Genomic DNA, 21,982 nt, shown 5'->3' with positions numbered 1-21,982 from the left:
AATTTTTGCAACTCTTTTTTTTTATAGTTACAGTTATAATTGAGTATTGCTATGCATGCATACAGACATGGGTTTTTGCAGTTATTACCAGAATGTTCTATATAATCTATTTAATTTTTAAGTTTTAATTGAATTGATTGAATATTGATATTTTCTTTTCTTATGGTTTATAGCTGCCACTTTACATATCTCCTGAGGAAGTACAGTATACACAAAACACGTTGAGGTCACTGTTGCCTTAGCAAAATATAAACACATTGCTATTACACTGATAGACTGAATTTCTGATCAGCTAAAACATTATTGGAGGTTGCCATAACAATTATGATATTGGACTAATGTGCAAATTAATTATTAATATTTTTATTTTTTTATAAATATTTTTTGTCTAGTGCATTTTTAGCCCCAATAAACCACATGTGATTCTTTTTGCTCTTGTATTAGGGTAATGTAGGGATGCGGCTCAGCTACACTTTGGATATATTACAAACTAGTCTATTTATAGTTTTCTGCTATTCACCTGCTTACAATTATATGAACGGGTTTGTTAAAGCGAAAAGGGAGGAATAGAGGTGGCGGCATAAAAGCAAATTTACAGGGCACAGATGTGTAGGTAGTCGAGGGTTCCCTTAAAATGAGTGAATATCTTAGTACGTGTGAGCAATGGGTTAGTTCATATATTTCATACAGTTTAGGTGGAATACATTCCCCCAGTCCTACACTGTCCCCATAGGGGACCCAGCCTGATGACACCTGTTTCCTGTTAAAACAGGCACACTTACCTGTGACACAATTTAACCAATTCTCCAATCAAGCGATCCATCCACACTTTTGATTTCCTTGGACACATCATATGCTACCTTATCTTACTTATCCCCGAAGAATCCACGTAGCAAAATGCATCGGGAGCCGAGACTTACTCTCTTTCTGCTACATGATGCTGCCTGGATTGCAACACCTTGAAAACATCTAAAAAAAATTTTAAAAAATTAAACTGTGCTAGTTGTGCTAGCAAATATTCTTACTGATTGTTTAATCAAATGCTATATTGTTTGCCAAAAAAACCCTCTTTTCTCAGGTTTTAGCAATGCCTACCTACCATTTATGGTAACTTGGAAGTAGTTTTATTTTAACCTATTACACAGCAGGGAACCAGGAAGACAGGTGACTTGAAAGGGAGGAAAGAAAGTAGTTGCTTGCCAGGGGGCAAATCTTGAAAAGATCAGATCATTTGGGGTAGGGTAAGTGGAAGAGGAATGGCTTGGAAGCCAGTCGGGGCAGTGAAAGAATCTTGATGGGGCAGGGTGGAAAGAAAAGAAAAAAGGTTGATGAAGGAAAATAGGAAAGGTGAAACACTTCAGCATCAGCTGTCTGGCAGATAGAGCGGCTTGATGGACATGGGTGGACTGAAGAAGAGTGGCAAATTCGGGTTGGTGTTCGAATTCAGGTTGTCCTTATATTTAAACTGAGTATCGCTGTTCGAATTCAAACACGATTCAATGGAAAAAATTCTGAAAGAAAAAAAAAAAGTTTAGAAAATTTAATGTTTAATTAATTTAATTAGTTTGTGTTTTTATTTAACTTTTTTATTTTTTGACAGGTTATCCAACAATGACATTATGAACTCATAATGTCATTGTGGGATCCCGGGACCGTGGGAACTTTGCGGTTACAGATAATTGGAGGCACATGCCTCCAATTAGCTGTAACCACAGCCGATACCAGGGCAATAGAGGTTCACTGGGGATAAGTATAAGTAGTATCAGGAACCATCAGTGTACATTGATGGTTGTTAATTTGACCAGAATCTTACACATAGGCCCTGATTTATGAAAGCTCTCCAAGGCTGGAGAGAATACACTTTCATCAGTGAAGCTGGGTGATCCAGCAAACCTGGAATGGATCTGGTCCAGGATTCAAAAGGTTTGTCAGTAAAAAGCAAATAATTTTTAAAAATCCATTCCATTTTTTTCTGGATCACCCAGCTTCACTTCTGAAAGTGTATTCTCTCCAGCCTTGGAGAGCTTTCATAAATCAGGCTCTTAGTGTAAATTCTGCTGACAAAAGGGATTTTAAGTTAGCTTGTTGCAAGTGGCTTTTTTCCACTGTATCCTTTTTGCCTCTGGCAGTGGAAATGTTGAATCATAACATTAAAACCATTATTTTAGGCTAGTGTAAGCAATGCTTGTTAGGCTTATAGAAGATATTTTCTTTCCTGTAGACACAACAAGAAGTAAAAGTTTACTTACCAAACTCAAGAATATTTCAATATTAGCTTGGGTGCATGGGAATAATTTATTGTTCTTCATGGAGTTATGCCTAAAATAAAGGTTATATAAAATGTAATCACAACAAAAACAAAGGAATTTGTCAATAAAAATATGCTGGATACATAAACACAATAAAAATCAGTTCCATGTTTTTTTAAAGTTATAAAGCAATTGATAAAATGTGTTATATGCACATATGTATAGGCCCATAACCATTTGTAACAATCATGTAAGAACAATGCGTGACAGAAAATCTGATTAAATTTGTCTTTTCGAATCAGATCGTGTTGTTTCTTTTTAATTGTCTGCCTTGTGTTGTGACAATTCTGCTACATATGACATGTCTGGTGTCAGCAATTCTGGTCATGAATTATGGAATTCTGAGAAAAAAAAACTGTTTCCATGACCACCATAAGAACTTAGAAAACGGAATCCAGCAGCCATAATGACAGCTGAACAGAAAAACTGCTTTTTAAATCTTGTTCAATGTTTCCATATATATTTCACATTGAGTGTAGCTCATGTACGCACACCGCGAAAGCCAGACAACTCTCAAGAGCTATATGATTGTATGCCTAAAATAAAGACGGCTGAAGTTTGTATTCGGAGTCTTTTCTCGTCTTTGTGGATGTACATTTCTGTGACTATTTCAAGTAAACCTGACCTGGCATAAAATAAAAAGCAGCAAAATTGTCAAAGTGCAGGGACTTTAGGTGTTTGTCTTCAAATCAGACCATTTTTCCCTGTAGATTCTAGGCCCAGGTTGTAAATGGGGTTTCAACTTCTGTTCACGTATTGTTCACTATTTGGCAAAAGGATTGTTGCCAAATCAAACCATGGTTCTATATGAGTTTGTTGGACAATTTTTCCAAAACCACGGTCACGACTTTGGCCCTATAGGAAATACCATACCACATCCACACCCCAAGGTACTCTCTCCATATGATTTAAAACAATTGAGCCAAAAGAGCATTTGTAAGGTCAGGAATTGATGTTAGACAAGAAGACCTGGAATGCAGTCACCATCCCTCTTAATTCCAAAGGTGTTCAGCAGAGTTGAAGTCAGGCCACTTTAGTAAGACCTGAAGATAAATGAAACATAGTGGGATGTAGGCAGAGGATCTACATGACAATGTGCACAGGAGGAGCAGAAAAGAAAGAAATAATGTAAGAGGTTTGAATATTCTAGGGGTGGGTGGAAAAGGCGATTGGTAGTAAAGAGCTGGGGGTTGTGTAGAGAAAGGAAAGTAAATAAACAGGAAATAATGGGTCTTTCACTCTAGCACAGCGAGGAGGAAAGTTGGGGTCCTTGATAGCAAAGTTTTGGGGTTCTGGTTGGGTGAATCCATCTATGGTATGGGAGCCTAGTAAGTGTTTATGTCAGGTGGTGGTGTCCCCAAAAGGGGGTATCAGGGTGATTGTGGGCTGCTATAATTGATATTCATTCCCAAGGTGGTGAAGGTTGCCCCATATCATGGGAGTGGCAGAACTTTCTGTGGGGGAAGACTCTGTTGTGTTAGAGTATTAATATAATGTTAAATGGTTATATGTTATATATATTTGGTTATTTAAGATGGTTTTATTTTGACTTAAAAAAAAAAAAAAGGCGTTTGATAATAAACAGCTGTCTGTATTTGGGGATGGACCAATAAACAATCTGTTTCGAGGGGGCTGTTGCAACAGAGAAAAATGGAGTGAGTCTCTAGGCTACACTTTTCCATATTAAACTGGTCAAACTATGATCTTATTGACCTTGGAGAGTAAACTGTTACCATATATTTGTAAGCATACAGTTGTCTAAAATGTCTAAATGCTGTAACCATAACAGTACCCTTAACTGGAATCACATGTATTGAATATTTCAAGGGTCCACTTGAATCCTTTTCTGATAATAGGATTTTTACAGCAAAATCAACTTTTCAAAAATTGTCTGCCATCCCTATCCCCCAAGATTGCTGTGTATTTTATTATTCACATGCTTTGTCTCCCAAAGCCAAAGTGTTAGCTCAGTGTGCTGTCCCATCTCCTACATAACAAATTATTTTCTTGCCCGCGGGTCGGTAAAACCGTAATTTACCAAGGCCTTTATTTTTTTGTCTTGTAACTCCAGATATTATAAAAATCCTTTGTAGTGTGGCCACCCCTGCACTGTGCTGTATACCTTATTCACATCCTTTAGATGCATTTTATAATGTGGGGTTTTACTAAAATGCTGGTGAACTGCTTATTCTGTATGGCACTCCATGGCTTTTTTTTGGCATAAAGTTGACCATGAGCTAAAAAAAGTATTAGGTTTTTTTTTTTAATTTCATCTCTATATTCATGGCTTTTTTTTTTTTTTTTTTTTTTGCTCCTTTTAAAAAACCCTAATTGTAACTCCTGCCAAAAGATAGTGGGATTTCAGTGCACTAAAAAGTATGAAATGAATATTAATTGCCTTTTATGTGCAAAATAGCAACATGGTTAGATAACTGATGTCAGCAGAGCTTCACCTCATTCACTTTCATTGAGATAAGTGAAATATCACTTAAAATGTATAAATTTTACATTTATATATTTTTAAGCATATCAACCCTACTATAGAAGGAATGCACTTCCTTGGGACAAGTTTGCTGTGAAATTAAAGTTTCCTTTGTGAATGCTCTATCGAGTGGTCATATATACTGTTACATATCTTCCATGACATAGATGTGTGCCTGGTTGGAAAGAATAATGTCAATTAAATATAATGATACATTTATTAAAAATCTATGTGAGAGTGATGCAGACGGGCATAAAGACACGATGTTCTCAGAATCAGAAAAGATCTCTCAGTCCATGATAAATGAGGAGCAGTAAGGTTTGCTCTAAGTCACCTTTAGCTGTCGATTGCAAACAACAAAGCCAGATTTTTACTGTTTTAAAACATCCGGCATTAGTCAATAATGGCACTTGGGATTTATACTCTAACGCAGGCATCAGCATTTATAAATAACGAGCAGATATTAATTACAGAGCGGGTACACTGAGGTTCGCGTTGGATATCTTTGCCTTCACCAGCACTACAAATAAGTCAATTCTAATTTTTAAATAACCAAAATAATATCTTTTGACCAATATGTTCACTCATCAGTGGGTTTATTTTTAGTGTTTGTAGTACATGGCTTGGAATGAAGACAGTGATAGAAATACAAATAATTAATATTTATGCTATGGTAACAAAATCTTAAAATTTGCTATATCTTAGCAAAAACTAAACCCTAATTAATTATAATAAAGCATTGTATCAATTTGTTGCAGTTAAGCAAATGGTATTGATTAATTAATGCATGTGGAGTGAATAGTCATGTTCTGACATCAAATATCAAATCATATATATATATATATATATATATATATATATACAGTGATAAGAAAAAGAAAGCACACCCTATCGAAATTCTAAGGTTTAATATATCAGGACATAATAATAATCATCTGATCCTTAAAAGGTTCCACAATTACTATAAATCTAACCTTACACAAAAAAACATTCAACAGATTCCACCGTGCCCTTTTTTTTTAAACATATTTTCTATATCAATTTATCAGTCTCTCAGATTGGTCTACTCTTCTTGGTCCTGCTGCATGACCCAATTCTGACCACTCTGTATCTGTCCCATAGATGCCCCTCACATTTAACTCTTTCAATTCTTTGATATACAGAAGAATTCATGGTTGACTCAATTGGCTTGAGTTATTAAAACTCTCCAAGTCAAGAGAAAAGACTTAACTTGGGTAACCCAGCAAACTCCAAATGGATCTGGTCCAGGATTTAAAACCTTTGGCAAATAATAGTAAATGAGTTTAAGATAACATTTCAGGTTTGCTGGATTACCCAGTTTCATGTATGACAGTTTATCTTCTCTAGTTTTGGAGAGCTTTAATAAATCAGGCACAATGACGGTGAGGTGACCAGGACCTGTGGCTGCAAAACAAGCCCAAATCATCACTCCTCCACTGCCATGCTAAACTATTGGTATGAGATGTTTGTGCTGATATGCTGTGTTTGGTTTTCACTTAATATGGCCAGATATCTCCACTTTGGTCTCATCTCTCCAAAAGACATTTTTCCAGAAGTCTCGTGGTTTGTCCAGGTGCAATTTTGCAAACCTAAGCCATGCTAATGTTCTTTTTAGAGAGAAGTGGCTTTCTCCTTGCAACCCTTCCACACAAATGATACTTCTTTAGACTTTTTCTAATTGTGCTATCATGAACCTTAACATTTAAAATGCCAATTAAATCCTGAGATTAAGCTTTTGGGTATTTTACAGTTTTCCTGAGCATTCCATGATCAGACCTTGGGGTGAATTTGTGAAATGTCCACTCTTGGGAAGATTGGCGACTGTTTTGAATGTTTTTACCTTGTAAATAATCCTTCTCACTGTAGAATGAACCTTAGAAACCTTAGAAATGAAAGATATATATATATATAAAATTCTTTTAAAAAAGTTGTGTTAAGGGAATTATTGATAGAACTGGAGTGAACCATATCCTTATCAGATTCCTAAATCAATATTTATATATATATATATATATATGTGTATATATATATATATATATATATATAAATCCTTGTCAAGTAAAACAGCTCTCACGCTTGCATTTAATCTGTGAATTTAGCTGTTTGCCTGGAGTTATCTTTGACTCCTAAATTATGATGTATTTTTTTTTTGTGGACCTTTTTATGAACATCACAATGCTGAGGAATCAGTTGTGAAATGGCTTGTTACTTTTCATATTATTAAGTTGCCTCTGACTGATTTGAATGATACATTAATTTATTTTTCCACCATAAACTTTTCAATCAAAAGCCAAGCAAATTACGAAGGTGTGTCATGCAGAGACAGAATCAGTAAGCTTCAATTGAGGTTGTGCAACGTTGGATTGAATGTATTTAGCGACACTCTGGTGGGGCTCTGTGGTTTTAGGATTCAGTAATTTGATTCTCTGCAGGATTTGATGCTTTCAGAATTGGCTTGAAATAGCGTCTTTTGGTTCCATCTCTGCTTTCAGCTGCTCTGTAGCACTGAGAGTAAAGTGGTTTGCTAATCTGTTTACAAAAGCCGCAAACAACATCATTTTATCTGCATCACAAAAAAGTTGTTTTGGATAATAAATATTAGAAGAGGTCGTTTGCATTGTGAGAGCTGGCAATGCAAATGTAATCATTGCGGCTGCTTTCCATAACCATGGGCTGTAAGTTTGTGTCTAGTTTGTTTTCATTTTCTAAAAATTTTGGCAAAAATAGGGATTTTGCTTATTTCTGCTTTTTGTTGTATTGTCAATCAATATGACAGAGAAATTAAAGCAGATTTTTAGGGTTATTATGGCGGCAGAAGGATTTTAATAAACCCTAACAAATTTCCTTACAACTGTCCTTGTGCCATAAAGCACCTTTTTAGCTTAATTATTATACTTGTTTTGTAAAAAAAAAAAAATTAGGACAGTAAATACACTCAAAATAATAAATGTAAAGCAATAGTACAAATATGATATTAGCATATACAAAAAATAAGGTATAAAAATACAATGATCACTACATAAAATATAATAAATTTAGTTACTAAAATAATAATGAAATCACTTTTACAAAAAAAACTTCAGCGGACTAGTTAAATGAGAAATATTCTATTTTCACAGGTAGTATTTAGTTTTTGGTGGACCTGTTCTCTCTCTGTTAGGATGGTAATTGCAGCATTGTAGCGGACAAGAAGATATCACCCTGATCAGTCTCTGTACAGAAGAGCTGAAGTTGTTTAAGAAGGGTCTCACCCCCCCCCCCCCCCCCAGTTCAGATGCTACATTAGTGATTAGGAGTCTGCTAGACTGCTATGTTATTGCTAGAAACGGAAAACAAAATTAGCTGAGTATCCTAAAGTTAACTTTTGCTGTAACTGTTGGGGATGAATTATTCCGCAGTACCTGCAGCTACTGGTGTCAGTGAAAGAATATTTAAAACTTAATACATATATAAATATGCACAGTCTGGTTACAAATGCACTTTAATGCTATGGGTAAAGGAAACCTAGTGAGATATCAAAAAGGAAGCTTATGCTTTTTTGAAAATTCTTCTGTTTGTTCTGTCTGTCTTCCTAATTCCTCCATTACTATTGGGTAGTTCGCTAACCTAAAGCAAACCTTTTCTGAGTTGGTGGCTCAATAAGCAGAAAAGGAAATTTACTGATGACAGCCCTGGTGCTTAAAACAAGTCAGCAATACCAATTTCTATTACAATGTTTTTATTGAATACTTTAATGCAAAATACAGCTCTTAAAAGCTAACAAAGTGGAACCATGAAAGAAAAGTGGCGGCTCAATAAGTTTTTTTTCCCTCTTTTAAAAGAGGGGAAAGAGATAGAGGTTGTGGAAGCATAAGAAGGGGGAAAACCCCTGGGGGCATAACAATTTCAGGATTCACTCTAGGAAAACATGTAAAGTTTTCTTTTATACCAAACCTGCCTGAGATGCAGATATCAGTGAGGACAATCTAACCCCAGAGACAGAAGATAGAAAAAGAGAAGAAGGGAGACCAAAAAGGGGAAAGATTTAGAGAGGTAATTGGGGGGTTCCAGGTGGGAAAATGAACCCCAGCTTCTTAAACCCAATAATTATCGGGCCTGAATGCTGTGTAGTCAATCCAAGGAAACCAGTCAGCCAGAAATTTAGAGTGAGCCATAACAATTTCAGTAAATAAACTCAGCACTCTTAAAATACACACACCCATGTTGCCCTGACATTATTATTACATCATAAAAATATTTTTTTTTTTTGGTAAATACAGTGAAGATCCAGCAAACATGGAATGGATTTGGTCCAGAACTGAAAACATTTGCTAACAGGACATATTTTAAGAAATTCCTGGCAGGTTTGCTGGATCACCCCAGGTTCATCTATAATAGCCAATCTTCACCAGTCTTGGATGGCTTTCTTAAATCAGGCCCAATGGTGCATTTGAAATTAATTAAAACTGAATTAAAATTAGAATTCAAAACTGTCTATTGTAACCTGTAATTGAATGTTCCTTTTTCTTTACAGGGCTCTCCCCTCCATGATGCAATGGGTTCGGACGCAAAAGCCCGGTGAAAGCGGAATCAATATAGTTACAGCAGACTTCGTAGAGTTAGGTGATTTTATCAGCACAGTCATCAAGCTGAACTATCTGTTGGAAGAAGAAGACAGCACTACTTGATGATGCAAAGCACATCCCCCTATACACACATGAAATGCTGCAGTGTATTTGTCTTAGAAATGTTTTATTGCAAAACACAGAACTCTTCCAGTCACATTTTCAGATTCCAAGCTGTTTGGGTCTTGTAGATAGAAAATTGGAGTAGTTATTTCAGTCTGCTTTGCATTTTTAAGACATGAAATGGGATACATTCACTATTGAAATAGAAAAAAATAAATTAAAAGGAAAAAGGGCATTTTCCTGTTTGTTTTGTTTGGTGAAGTTTTGTCTTTAAACCAAAGTATACAAAAGATCGTATACAATAGTTACTAGTATAGGTTGATTAATCAGTTTGATACATTTGGTGTCACATGTACAAAAACAGATTTCATAACAAAAACTATACAATGGGCTTGATTTATAGGGTCTGATTTATTAAAGCTCTCCAAGGCTGGCGAGGATACATTTTCATCAGTGAAGCTGGATGACACGGCAAACCTGGAATGGATCTGAAAACATTTGCTAACAAATATCAAATGACTTTAAGGGAATGCAGTTTAGTTTGCTGGATCACACCGCTTCACTATATCCAGCCTTGGAGAGCTTTAAAAAAACAGGCCCAAAAAAACATGTATATTCTGTTCACTTAGCAAAGTAAAATTCCCCCTTTCAGGGGAATTTTTACTTAGCTTAGTGATTTGAATGAAGCTTTGCTGACTTCAACCACCCAATCATAGGCAAGCAAAAATCATATTTTTTTTTTCATTTTCTTGCATGTGATTGGGTGTTCTTTGCAACACTTTTACCTTAATAGGCTAAGTGAAAATGTTCTTGCATGGAGATAATTTATTTCATAAGTAAACAGGATAATCTTCTTTAATAAACCCCAATCCTACTTCATGCATACAGCCAATATGTTTGTCTTAAGTCCTTATTTTACTTTTGTAATGATTATGTAAATAATGTTAATATTCTTTACTAAATTAATGCTTGGTTTGTCATTCCTATAACTAAAGACTGATTGATTACATTCTGTTTGGTTGTTTTAGGAGTAACTTTAGGATTTCACTTTTTTGTGGTCTAGAACAGGGTGGTTACCCATTAGGTATTTTCTGCTGCTTCTGAAAAAGATGACCCTATTTGAATAAATAGCAGTCAAAAGAGATTACAAACCATCACTAATTGCATTAAAAAAACTTTTAATTGATACTTCAACAGAGTTATATGGGGGAACACTCAACTGTTTTCACTGGCAGCTCCTCTGTTTAGCATCCCCAGCCTCCCTTTAGTCATATGCACTCTGTTCACCTTTGCATCCCCAGCACACTGTTTGCAGCTGGAGGTGATTAGCGGGTATTGCCTGCCACCTGCCCCGATACTGGACCATCTTGACCAGGATTATTACTTGTCGTCACCCTTGGACCGCCTCAAGCTTAATGTTCGCCTTTTGTCTGTCTTGGTCTTGGTTCTCAGTGCAACCTACTGGTTGTCTCAACCCCAGCCAGGGGGCCTCTTCATCTTCTGCTGTAACCAAACTAACCTGGTACCCATTCCCTAGCTCTCCCTACATGGCCATCTCTACCCTGCTCACCCCTGATGGGGAGAAACTGAGGGCTATGAACTATTTATCACCCAAAGCCAAAGCAGTAGTGTGGCCACTAGGGTTATTGACCCATGACTCTTTGTGGGTTGCCCTGGTGAAGACCAGACAACACTTAGACTTTGCCCCCCAGGTAACATTGTGCCACCTGCCAGAGGCTGCATAACTGAGCTGTATGTTCAAGATGTAAGTTTGTTGAAGCATAAATTAAATGTTTTAATTGTATTTCCTGCAGCCATTGTGGTGGGCTCAAAGCAGGTTTTCTCAATGGGGTCCTAGACAGTAGTAAAGTGAAGGATCAAACTCATTGCACAAAATAGAGTAATCTCCATTAGTTAGAAATCCTGGTCCTGAGAAAAATAATTTATTACAATGCAAAATAAATTACTTCATATCCAACTGGCCCAGGATTTATAAGTATAATCTTCACCCCATTGCAGAGCAAGGCTGCACCGAAGGATCACTGACCAACGTTTAAGATGTTAGATGCCTGTATATCTTGCCATGTTCTGTGGTTTTAACTGGTAGCCAACATGTCACTTCTTACATGGGCACTTTTTGGTTATCGGTGAAAATTGATTTTCTAATTTGATGCTTTTTTAATTTGGCATGACTGGAGTAACTCTAATGCGAACTTCAAGGAGAACCAGAAACATGTCAAATTTGAAAATCAGCAGGCTCAGTTATCTGCCATTTATTTTTTTTGCTATTGTTGATATAAAAAAGGGTTGATCTTAGATATTCCAAAATCCATATCACCTTTCCTACCACAGATCTGCCAGTCTGTTGCAGAACTGAAGCCACTAACCCATTTACCTACTGTAGCATAAACATACCTATATATATCATAAAAAGAAAAAAAATAACCTAAATTCTTTAAAAGGGATTCAAAGAAAATACTTCTATTAGTGACTGACCTTTTCTCTGTAGCTTTTTTGGTAGTCCTTTTGTAGATTAATGTGTAGTAATAATGGCTAGTTTAAATTTTAGTAATTAGTTTCCTTGATTTTCTAGGTTTTTGCATTATGTCAGATGTTTGGTCGATGTTTTACTGAAATTTGGTGTGAGTCCTGAGTGGCTTCTTCGCTCATTTATGATGTCACTGATCTCTGTTTTTAGCAGTAAAATTTGCTGAAAATGTATTTTTTATAATGATCATCAATAGACAGTATACATGTATTCTGTACATGCACCCTTTTGAAGAATAATTCAAACCCTTTTGGGTTAAAAATAAAATAGTCTGAATTTCACAAAACAATTAATTACCCCATAATTTTGAATGATTTTTTTAACTATAACTATGATTTGTGTAAGTAAACTGAAGGGGTGTTCTTAGTGACCATCAATCATTGAAACAAATGCTCTCAAGATTATATCACCTTAACTGTGCTTCACGGTCCCAAAACTTCTTCAAGCCTACCTATTCCTAGACTTTGCATTTTACTTTTGATCAGTGAGGTTGTTGCATTTGCTGACCATGAATAAGATTTAAATGGCAGCTGCTATGAAGGGTGTTTTGAGAGGTTAGAACCTCCACATGTGTTAAAAAAAAACAGACTTCATCTTCAGATCCCACATAAATAGGGTAGTTAAAAAAATTCTCCTTTGAACAAGTTTAGGAAGCTTTAAACTTCATTTTTGCACATTTAAAAACATATTGAATTTCATTCAGTCTTCATGACATTTTACAATATTTTATTTTGGAGGGCATTTAGTCTGATTTAATAACGTCTCCAAGAATGTTATGTGGGCACCTTTAGATAAAGGACCCTAAATGGGTTCCCATAAAATCTAAGATAACTATTTTCTGCATTTCATAGGGCGAAATGGTTTTGGGGGTTCCATGTTAAGAACACAAGGATTATAATTGCCATTTAGTTGCTTCTCATAGTTCTAAAGTTCAGTACGTATGAGACCTAATTTAATAAAGCTCTTTAGGACTGGAGAAGATAGACTATCATGGGAGAACCTGGAGAATTTAGCAAACCTGGAATGAATTTCTTAAAAATCATTTGGTATTAGATGGCAAATATTTTCACTCCTTTACTAGATCTATTCAGGTTTGCTGAACGACCCATAATTGTCTTTCTTTTCCAGTCTTGGGGCGCTTTATTAAATCAGACCCAATATATTTAAATACTGGACTTAAAGAGTCTTTTTCTCAAGCAGTTCCATATATCCATGCAATGAAGAAAGGTAGGCAAATATTCAGTATATATGTTTTGACAACTCAAAAGTTGACTACCTTCAAGTATAAAAGGGATTATTTAGATTTTTATTTAGACAAACTTATTTGTGTGCACTTCATGTGACGTAATACAAAAACATCACCTCCAGTTGCCCTTTTTATCATAACTATTATATATTGATCAGTACAATTAAAAAAAAAAGTGTGACAGATATTGGATATGTAAACATAGATATGTAATTATATGGTTTGTACAAAAATTATATTTTAGTTTTGCCTTGCATTAATAGTTTTTACACAGACAAATATGAACATGTAAAATGAAATTAATTTAATTTTTAATAATTGCATTGCATAGTTTTACTTTTAATATTTGATGTTATAATATTAATAAATGTGGTAATTACAATATACCTAATTTAGTTCATTGAGCATATTAAAAATTATAAACTTCTATTTTTATAATTGTTCACAACTTTTTTTTGTATCTAAAATTCTAGTTCTTATTTTTGAGGTGATGGTTTAAATTGGGATTAACCTATGCAGAATAATGCTTAGAAGAATGTATTATAAGTAAAATTTTAACATAACCGACATACTGACTTACATTAAACATATAGAATAGCCAGAAATATACTGGGTGCTAAATATAATAACTATGCACAATTCTGCACATTATTTTTAGCAAAAATTAAAAAAAAATCTAAAGTAATGCCCCTTTTATCCATATGACAACCATTTCTTGATGGCTTCATAAAATACATTTAGGAAAAATGTGTTTATTCATTTCATGTATCTGAATTCAACTTAGATGTAGTTTATGAAAATAAATTCATACTTTCACTACATATGTTACCTTTATATAAAGTTGAGAACTGTCACAAAATCAGTGATATATCCTTGGGAAAACAAAACATTGAGAGAAACCTTGAATGAACCCACCTACTAAAATTGGTTGCCAAAATTATACATTAAAATACAAACAGTTAATTTGTAAATACATAAGTGTAATTTAAGAACAGAGGCAGAATTTAATGACTACAGTAAAATAGAAACTTGATGATTGTGTAAGCTTAATTTATTTTCAGTAATACTCTCATGTTCTCTGTATCTGTAAGTCAAAAAGTTTTATCAACAAAAAAAAAACAAAAGTTGGCGGTTGAGTTTCTCCTTGTTTTTGCATTTTTATTAGTATTAGGTTCTACTGCTGTAGTGTGAAAATGATTACCTTTTATGCAAAATTAAAGAAAACAAAATAAAAATACCCCAGAAAAAAAACAAAATAAAAATACCCCAGAAAAAATAATTACCTAATATTTATTTTTGTTTATTTTGTTCCAAACATTTCATTTTAAATATTTAAAGTGGTACACAGAAATTTGCTTTTAAAAATATTAAATGCTTGTTTTCTTAGATGCCTTAACCAAAAAAAAATAGGATAAAATATGGAAATAAGATAATTTACAAAATTTATTAATTGCATTTTATTTGGCAGTAAATATTTTCCTTTATTTCATTTTATATAATGCATTGTATTGTGCACATTGTATACATTACAATACATTGCATTGTTTGCATTAATTTTTGCTTGATGAGAATTTACATTTTACAATTAGTTGATGAGAATGTACATTTTTGGATGTTTTTTTTCTAAGTTAAATATATATTTACTTTTTATGTAAAATGATTTGACTTTCAATTTTATTTTTATAAGCGGAATAAGTTTGGTATTGCTGTATATATTTAAAGATATCTTACTTAATTGTCTTGTAAGAGTATTTTGAATAATGCCGTTCAGCTTTTGTGTGCTATGATTATCATTATTATTCTTTCAAAAAAAAGAAGAAATCTTAGGATCTTCATGATGAACATGTATTTTTTTTTTTATGTTTTTAACGTAAAATGTATATAGGAAAAAAAAATCTTAAATTTACAACTAATGCTTAAATGATCAAGAAAATTGATTAGGTTATTTAGTAAAGGTTTACCTCTCCTTTCCTCAATTACAAAAAACAAAACAAAACATAAAATAAACCACACTAAATCAATACACTCGATCAATAAACAAAAGGTTACATTTAATTAGATAAGTGGTAAGAGAAATAAATACCCAATGTAAACATAGTCTAGAACAGTGGTCGCCAACGGGTGGTCTGCGAGAAAATGTTGATAGTCCTTGGCTCTGGCCAGTGCCCCCCCCTGAGCAGGGTCAGAAGAAGGACTCCGCTGGGGGGACGCACCGGTCACAGCCGTAGAACATGTCTCTGTACAAGTCCCAGGCGAAGGGAAGTGGGCGGGCTGTGTCCCTGGACACAACCACTCAGATCTGCGATGGGAGAGTGGGCGGGATTATGTCATGATGACAGCAATATGGGGGATTGATTGACACCCGTCTCCCCACGCATGCACGGTCAGGAGCCAGTGATTTTAGTGGTCTGCGGACCCAAAAACGTTGGCAACCACTGGTCTAGAAGGAGGGTAGTTGCCAAGCCTAAATTCATAAATGTACGAAAAATGTAGGAGATACAGAAAAGCGTTTTTTTGTGGCAGCAAATACATAAAGTTTACTTATTGTTAAAGTCGAGCTCTGTATAGCCAATACTATGCTATGTTACAATAAGTAAACGTTATTTATTTGTTGTCGCAAAAAGCCGTTTTTCTGTTTCTCTTCCTTTTTTGTACACTAATTACATAAGTAAAATATGCTAAAAAATGTTGACATTTTACATTAAATTAATATGTTCTCTGAATAATAAAACATTTTCAATGAATAAAGTCAAAAAGACAACAATGTTATTTGGTAATGTTAAACATTAAAGATCAACTCAAGCTTGGTTAGGACCTATTTCTGCATTTTATTGTATTTATGTTTTCCATTTATGAAGATTCACCCTCATTGTCTATTGATATGATGGGTTCAGACAAAGCAAGTAATTAAAACGTATGGTTGGTGTCAGAAGGAACAAAAGGGTATGGTAAAAATCCTTAAACAAAGGCACATAGGGCAGGGGAGTTCCAAAAGCTTCTAATGCATTGAACTAATTTTTTTTGTTTTTGTTTTATTAGTTTTATACAAAAGGTCCAAACTTTACATATCTTGATTTCAGGTACCCTCACACCTTAGCCTTTACCGATTCCATATTGGGGTTATTGTCTGTCAAATCTTGACCAGATCACAAACAGACAAAAATGAGGGGAAATCTCAACAGGGCCACAATGATCACATAAAAGAGGTTCTAACTCCTCCTGTTTTAACTGGAACACGCTTTAAAAGTTATCTAATTGGAAATTTGAAGGAAATCTAAAGCTCATCCAAAGGAAGGTCTATTTTTTTCCTGATACTAACACCCAAAAAAATGTTTGTGATGTCTAAGTGATGTCATCAACTACTTTCTCCTTCCAGCGGTGCAGTCTGCAAAGCTCTAGACTGCAAGACCCAGTGCACCAGCTTGGGCAGTTCAAGCTTTTGCTCTCACATTAAGCATTTCCTGATTTACTGATCATTTTAAAGAGAAAGTCCTATACTAAAGCAAAGAACAGCTTTACATTTTTGGACAGGTGTACCTTTAACAAATCACCCCACTGGGAGGAAGCAAGTTCCCATCAGACGAACTCATCCCATCAGAGGTCATTTTAAGGGTAGCTACCGCATTGTTTTTCTTCAGAACACATTCTATATTATCATACCATTTTATCTAAAAGTAAGTAAAAAATGTAACATTTCCATTTTTGGATTATTGTACATAGAGTTTGTCAATCTGACATTCAGCTGCGATTACCATTTGCATTCAGGTCAGTCATTACAAAGCATCACCCAGCAGGAAGCAATGCCTGCACGTGTAATCAGCAACCTGTTATTACCTGTACCTGTTATTTCCATTGTAAAAACATGATAGCTTTAAAGCACAGTTTACCTAAAAAGCTTCCATTCTTTTCCTACCATTAACTTGTATTCAGTTATATAAAAAAAGAACCATTTGTTAGAAAATGATTTACTTCATCTCCTATTATATTTTGTAACTTTTGATTTTATTTTTCTATACATATGTTGATGTTGCAGTATTTATGTGTTGATATTGCTGACTGTATTAATGTAAAAAATTCACCTCTGCTATGCCATCTGGGTGAACTATTCTTTATTTCGTACAAATGTTAAGGTTTTGTAAATTTAGTTGGCTGTCTTGTTTGTAAATGATATTAAAATACTTTTCTTCTGTTTAAAATAAAATAAAATGTAATATATCTTAAAAGAAAAGGTTAGTCTTGTTCAACCTGCCTTAAATTATGGAAATGGACCTAATTTGAATGTTGTGAACCTTTATGTGTAAAATACAGTTTTTTTTGTTTTTTAAAGAACAGTGGAATAATGATTTCTCTAATTTTAATAAAGCAGAAAAATGCTAAAACATAAAAAGAACAATTCAAGTTAGCTATTACTAAGTTTTCAAGTTTTAAACACTCTGCTTATGAACAGACATCGCATATTGCCACATAATGACTCCTATTATATCTTTTAGCTAGAAAAGTTATTTTTCTATGCCCCTCCCTGATTTAGCTTCACCAACAGATTGTTACTGGAGCCCAACTTGCCATGGCCGACAATACTGGCAAAGCCTATGCATCTGTGGGGATATACCCCAAGGGAAATAACAAATGATGTTTTTTTTTCTATAGCTCTAGAACACAGTTATGTCAGGAATACAGGGTTTTACATGCATCTGTAAATCTCCATTAGACCACTAGGGGGTGCATAGATTATATAATGCTGTTGAAATAAAATGTCAATGTCTGTTAGACATAAAACATTGGAAAATTTGGCCTAATTTATGAAAGCTCTCCAAGATTGGAGAGAATACACTTTCATCAGTAAAGCTGGGTGATCAAGCAAACCTGGAATGGATCTGGACCAGGATTGAAAACTTTAGCTAACAAATAGCAAATGACGTTAAAGAAATCTATTCCAGGTTTGCTGGATCACCCAGCTTCACTGATGAAAGTGTATCTTATCCAGCATTGGGGAGCTTTCATACATCAGGTCCATTTTTTCAATTCATGGATAAAAGCTAATACATTGTATTCATTATGACTCCCCTTCAGCAGCATCTAGTAGTCTAATTGAGCTTTACAAGCAGGAATTTGTATACCTAACATACCTTTAACTTACAGAAAAAAACACTTATTTTTTTCACTTGGGACACATTTACATGGGTGGCTCCAACCTCCTCAGTATTTTTGTTGACAATTAATTTTGCAACTTTTCTACAATGTTTATTTTCCAGATTTATTGGACTTTCTTTATACAACTTCAATTATAAAAACAAAATGTGTTATGCATTAAAAGGCATACATGAGATATCAGTTGACAATTTTTCCATAGATTATATCAATACAAATGTTAACAAAAAAAGTCCCATTTTATTTCCAAAACGCGTTTCGCAAGCATTGCTTCCTCAGGAGAAATAGAAAATCACACAAACAATATTGATCAGTCTTATTAAGCTACTTTTGCAATTATCCCAATGGCAGTCACAGACTTCAGTGTTGTTTGAATGCAAAAACTGAAGAATCTAAATTTGGACCAGTTCTGCTTAATAAATCTCCAATGAAACTGAATCAAATTTGAGCAAAACTAGTTACAGGAAAAAGGAAACATAAATAAGCTAAACCAGAGAGGGGCACAACAAAGGCTTTTCTAGGGTATAAGTAGCAGCATGCATCCCTAACATGACATTTGGAAGTACATTTAGTTTAATATACCGTATATATTTTTCAACCTAACCTACTATGTAACTATATTGAAGTGGTATACAGGTTCTCTTTATGCAGTTTGCTTTAATACACACACATAATTAACACACTGCTTTAATAAAGATGATTTTACAGAATGTGCCTTGTGTGGAATTTAAATTGTTTTAGTTTAGCTGATAAACAGAAATGAGTTCTTGCATTATGGGGCATAAATACCAAAGCACATTTAAGGTGAAGAGCACAAAAATATATATAAATAAATACCCAAATATAAAACAACATCAGGTAACAGCAATACTAATAAAGTTATCCTTCTCTCCCTCTCCAAGGTGTATTGGTTAACTACATTAAAGTCTGGTCACCACAAAAATGTGATACGGCTGCCAAATAAATGATAAAATTATTTTTTATATAAATTATAAATAAAATATTTTTGTAATATATATTAGGCAATGAAGCATGCAATTAGAGTTTGTCTCTAGTCCCAGACTTTACTGGAATGACCAGGATTTCTGAAAATAAACAGGTTTTTCTTTTTATTTGTTGTAAAAAAACTTTTATTCCCTAATTCATTGGAGAACACTGTACTTCCTATTCTATGTGTGTTGGGCGCTATGAAAAATAAAAGTGGGGAGCTCCCTCTAGTGGCTATACCCCTGCACATACTCTAGTGCAGTGTTTCTTAACTAGGGTTCCTCCAGAGATTGCTAGAGGTTCCATGTAGTTTGTTACTCTCTGGTCAGTTTAAAGATACCAATGATCTTTTTGGCTATCTGTAAGGGTGGTAGCCTTCCCGATGGAGGCATTCTTCCCACTGACCAACACGCCAATATACTGTGGATAAAGTAATTATAGAATGGATTCCCTGAAGACTTGTTATTTCAAGGGTTCCCCCATGATAAAAAGGTTAAAAAAACACTAGTCTAGTGTTCAGTTTAGCTTAGTATCCTGGGGAGTAGGCATTTTTGGACTGTCAAAATTAGGCTTCAGAGGGAGTTGATCTATTTTTTCATAGTGTACAAACCTCCAGAAGTAAATCACTAAAATGTGGATCACATACCCCTGTGGAAATCTGGCTCTATCTCAATTTCTAGATTTTAGAAAGTAAAGAAAGAAAAGTTCTCTCTGTATCCGGGGTAAAAAATGCACCAGTACCCAGTTTATGGACTTTTAAATGTTTATACACAGTATGCTCAAAAAGCAGAAAAAGGTCAATAAGCCCTTACTCACCTCTCTAGATGCTTTTATTGTGAAGTTATTTCTTCTCAAACTTATCAACAATCATAAAAAAAACTCAAAAAGTCTTATTTCAGTTAACAGATAAGGAACATCTGCCGGATTTTTGCATTGGAGGTCTGGCAGCATGCCAATATTCTGTACTCACAGAGTACCTGAGTTGTGAAATTTGAAAATGAATTTCTTCGTAATGCTTTTACATACTGAGATGATGATATAAAGTACTTTTACTGCTTGTCCAGATGTAAATAGTCTATTATTGCTAGATGAAAAGTTTTAGGAAAAGTGCTCTCTGTAACAGAAAGACTGTGAAGCAGAAATTAAGTAAATTGTGATTGATCAAAGATTGATTTTACTTTGGATTCATTTCAGATACAATTAATTAGGATTCAGAAGGAATGATCATAATCATAAAAATAATAATAAAAAATAAAAATCTACCTGTGTGTGCCAGTCCTAACCGCAAATCCTGGCTCCCCACTGCACTTTACAGTCCCATCTCCCTGCACCCATGTCTTGTAATGGCAGAAGACTTATAACAAATCAATGCTTTATTATAGAGTTTTTATTTGATTACACTATCAAATTCTGACAAAAATATACTAAGAAATAGCTATACATTAACCTTAGACAGGGATTCAGCTTTAGTAGTTGTACCTGTTCCACCTGCACACACACAATACATTGTACTGCATACAAGCACATGTTGGCACAATCCATTGGGCATAATATGCAAACTGAAAAAGCACAATGTGACCCTTTGTTCGGTAACTAACAATTTGAATGCTTTCCAAGGCACAACTGTACAGTTGCAGTATAGATAGAATTACCTTTTGGTAAGTTTTCCTTTTGTTAATATGCTCTTCTATTATTAGTATATTGGATTGCTGTGTTATTATTCCGTGTTATTGTATGGGTTGATGACAGTTCTGCTTGGCATGTATTAGATCTGATCCTTGAGTGTGTGCGTCTCTGGTAAACAAGGCTGTGCCTTTTCTTTAGGAACATGTATGTGAAACAAGATGTATACTGTATGTATAAATTGCCGCTGTTATTGATCGTACATGTGAATTTCTATGAGAAGAATGTGCTTTCATGTAAAAATTTGTATCCAGTGAAAGAGTCAAAATAAAATTGGTACTTGTATCTTTTTGTGACTGTTGGATTGTATATTATATATATATATTTTTTTCTTTGTGTTGGAAATTTTTTCATCTTGTGCCAAAACAGTATTTCAACAGTAAAACAGTAAAAGTATGTGAGATTTTTATTTACTGCCTATCCTAACACAACAGGAAAAGAGGGGCAATCACAACCCCCCGCCCCCCTGCCTCCAAAATCAGGGAAATACATTTTCATATAGTAGTCATTGGAACATGTGTCCATAGTGCAAGAAGATCACTCTAGTCTTTGCCCAGAGCCTCTCACTTTTAGGCTAAATTAACACTGGCGTTAAGGTTGCATTACGTTTGCAGCTACCTCATGCTAGGAAATGCCTTGTAGACTCTACATGTACAGCAGCCCCATCACAAATACATAGGGGTGGCAGTGAGTGCTACTAGTGCAGCTGTTCCATAGTAGAACTGTGCTTTAGCAACAGTGTAAGTGTTCAACGCGTTTCACTGCTTAAGCTTTATCAGATCTTCATCAGAGCTATATTTCATTGAGCTATAATTCACATAATTAATCTTATTCCCAATCCAAGAATATCGAGATTCATCTATTTGTACTTTCAGGACTTTAAAATTGGGA

At 34.6% G+C, this 21,982-nt stretch overlaps 1 protein-coding gene across 1 annotated transcript in view; it reads left to right on the top strand.

Annotated features, from left to right (window-relative positions):
* The window catches only part of PLCXD3 (phosphatidylinositol specific phospholipase C X domain containing 3), a 74,852-nt gene extending 53,476 nt beyond the window's left edge, over positions 1-21,376 (top strand). The window contains exon 3 of the mRNA XM_072416643.1: positions 9,326-21,376. Within this exon, the coding sequence (XP_072272744.1) occupies positions 9,326-9,479 (154 nt within the window). The 3' untranslated portion in view covers positions 9,480-21,376. The remainder of the gene's footprint in view (positions 1-9,325) is intronic.
* Positions 21,377-21,982: the final 606 nt, after the last annotated feature.

Source organism: Pyxicephalus adspersus, chromosome 6, assembly GCF_032062135.1.
Source record: "Pyxicephalus adspersus chromosome 6, UCB_Pads_2.0, whole genome shotgun sequence".
Classification (NCBI taxonomy): domain Eukaryota; kingdom Metazoa; phylum Chordata; class Amphibia; order Anura; family Pyxicephalidae; genus Pyxicephalus; species Pyxicephalus adspersus.
The sequence above is the reverse complement of the archived record's forward strand: the minus strand, read 5'-3'. Positions and strand labels throughout refer to the sequence as shown.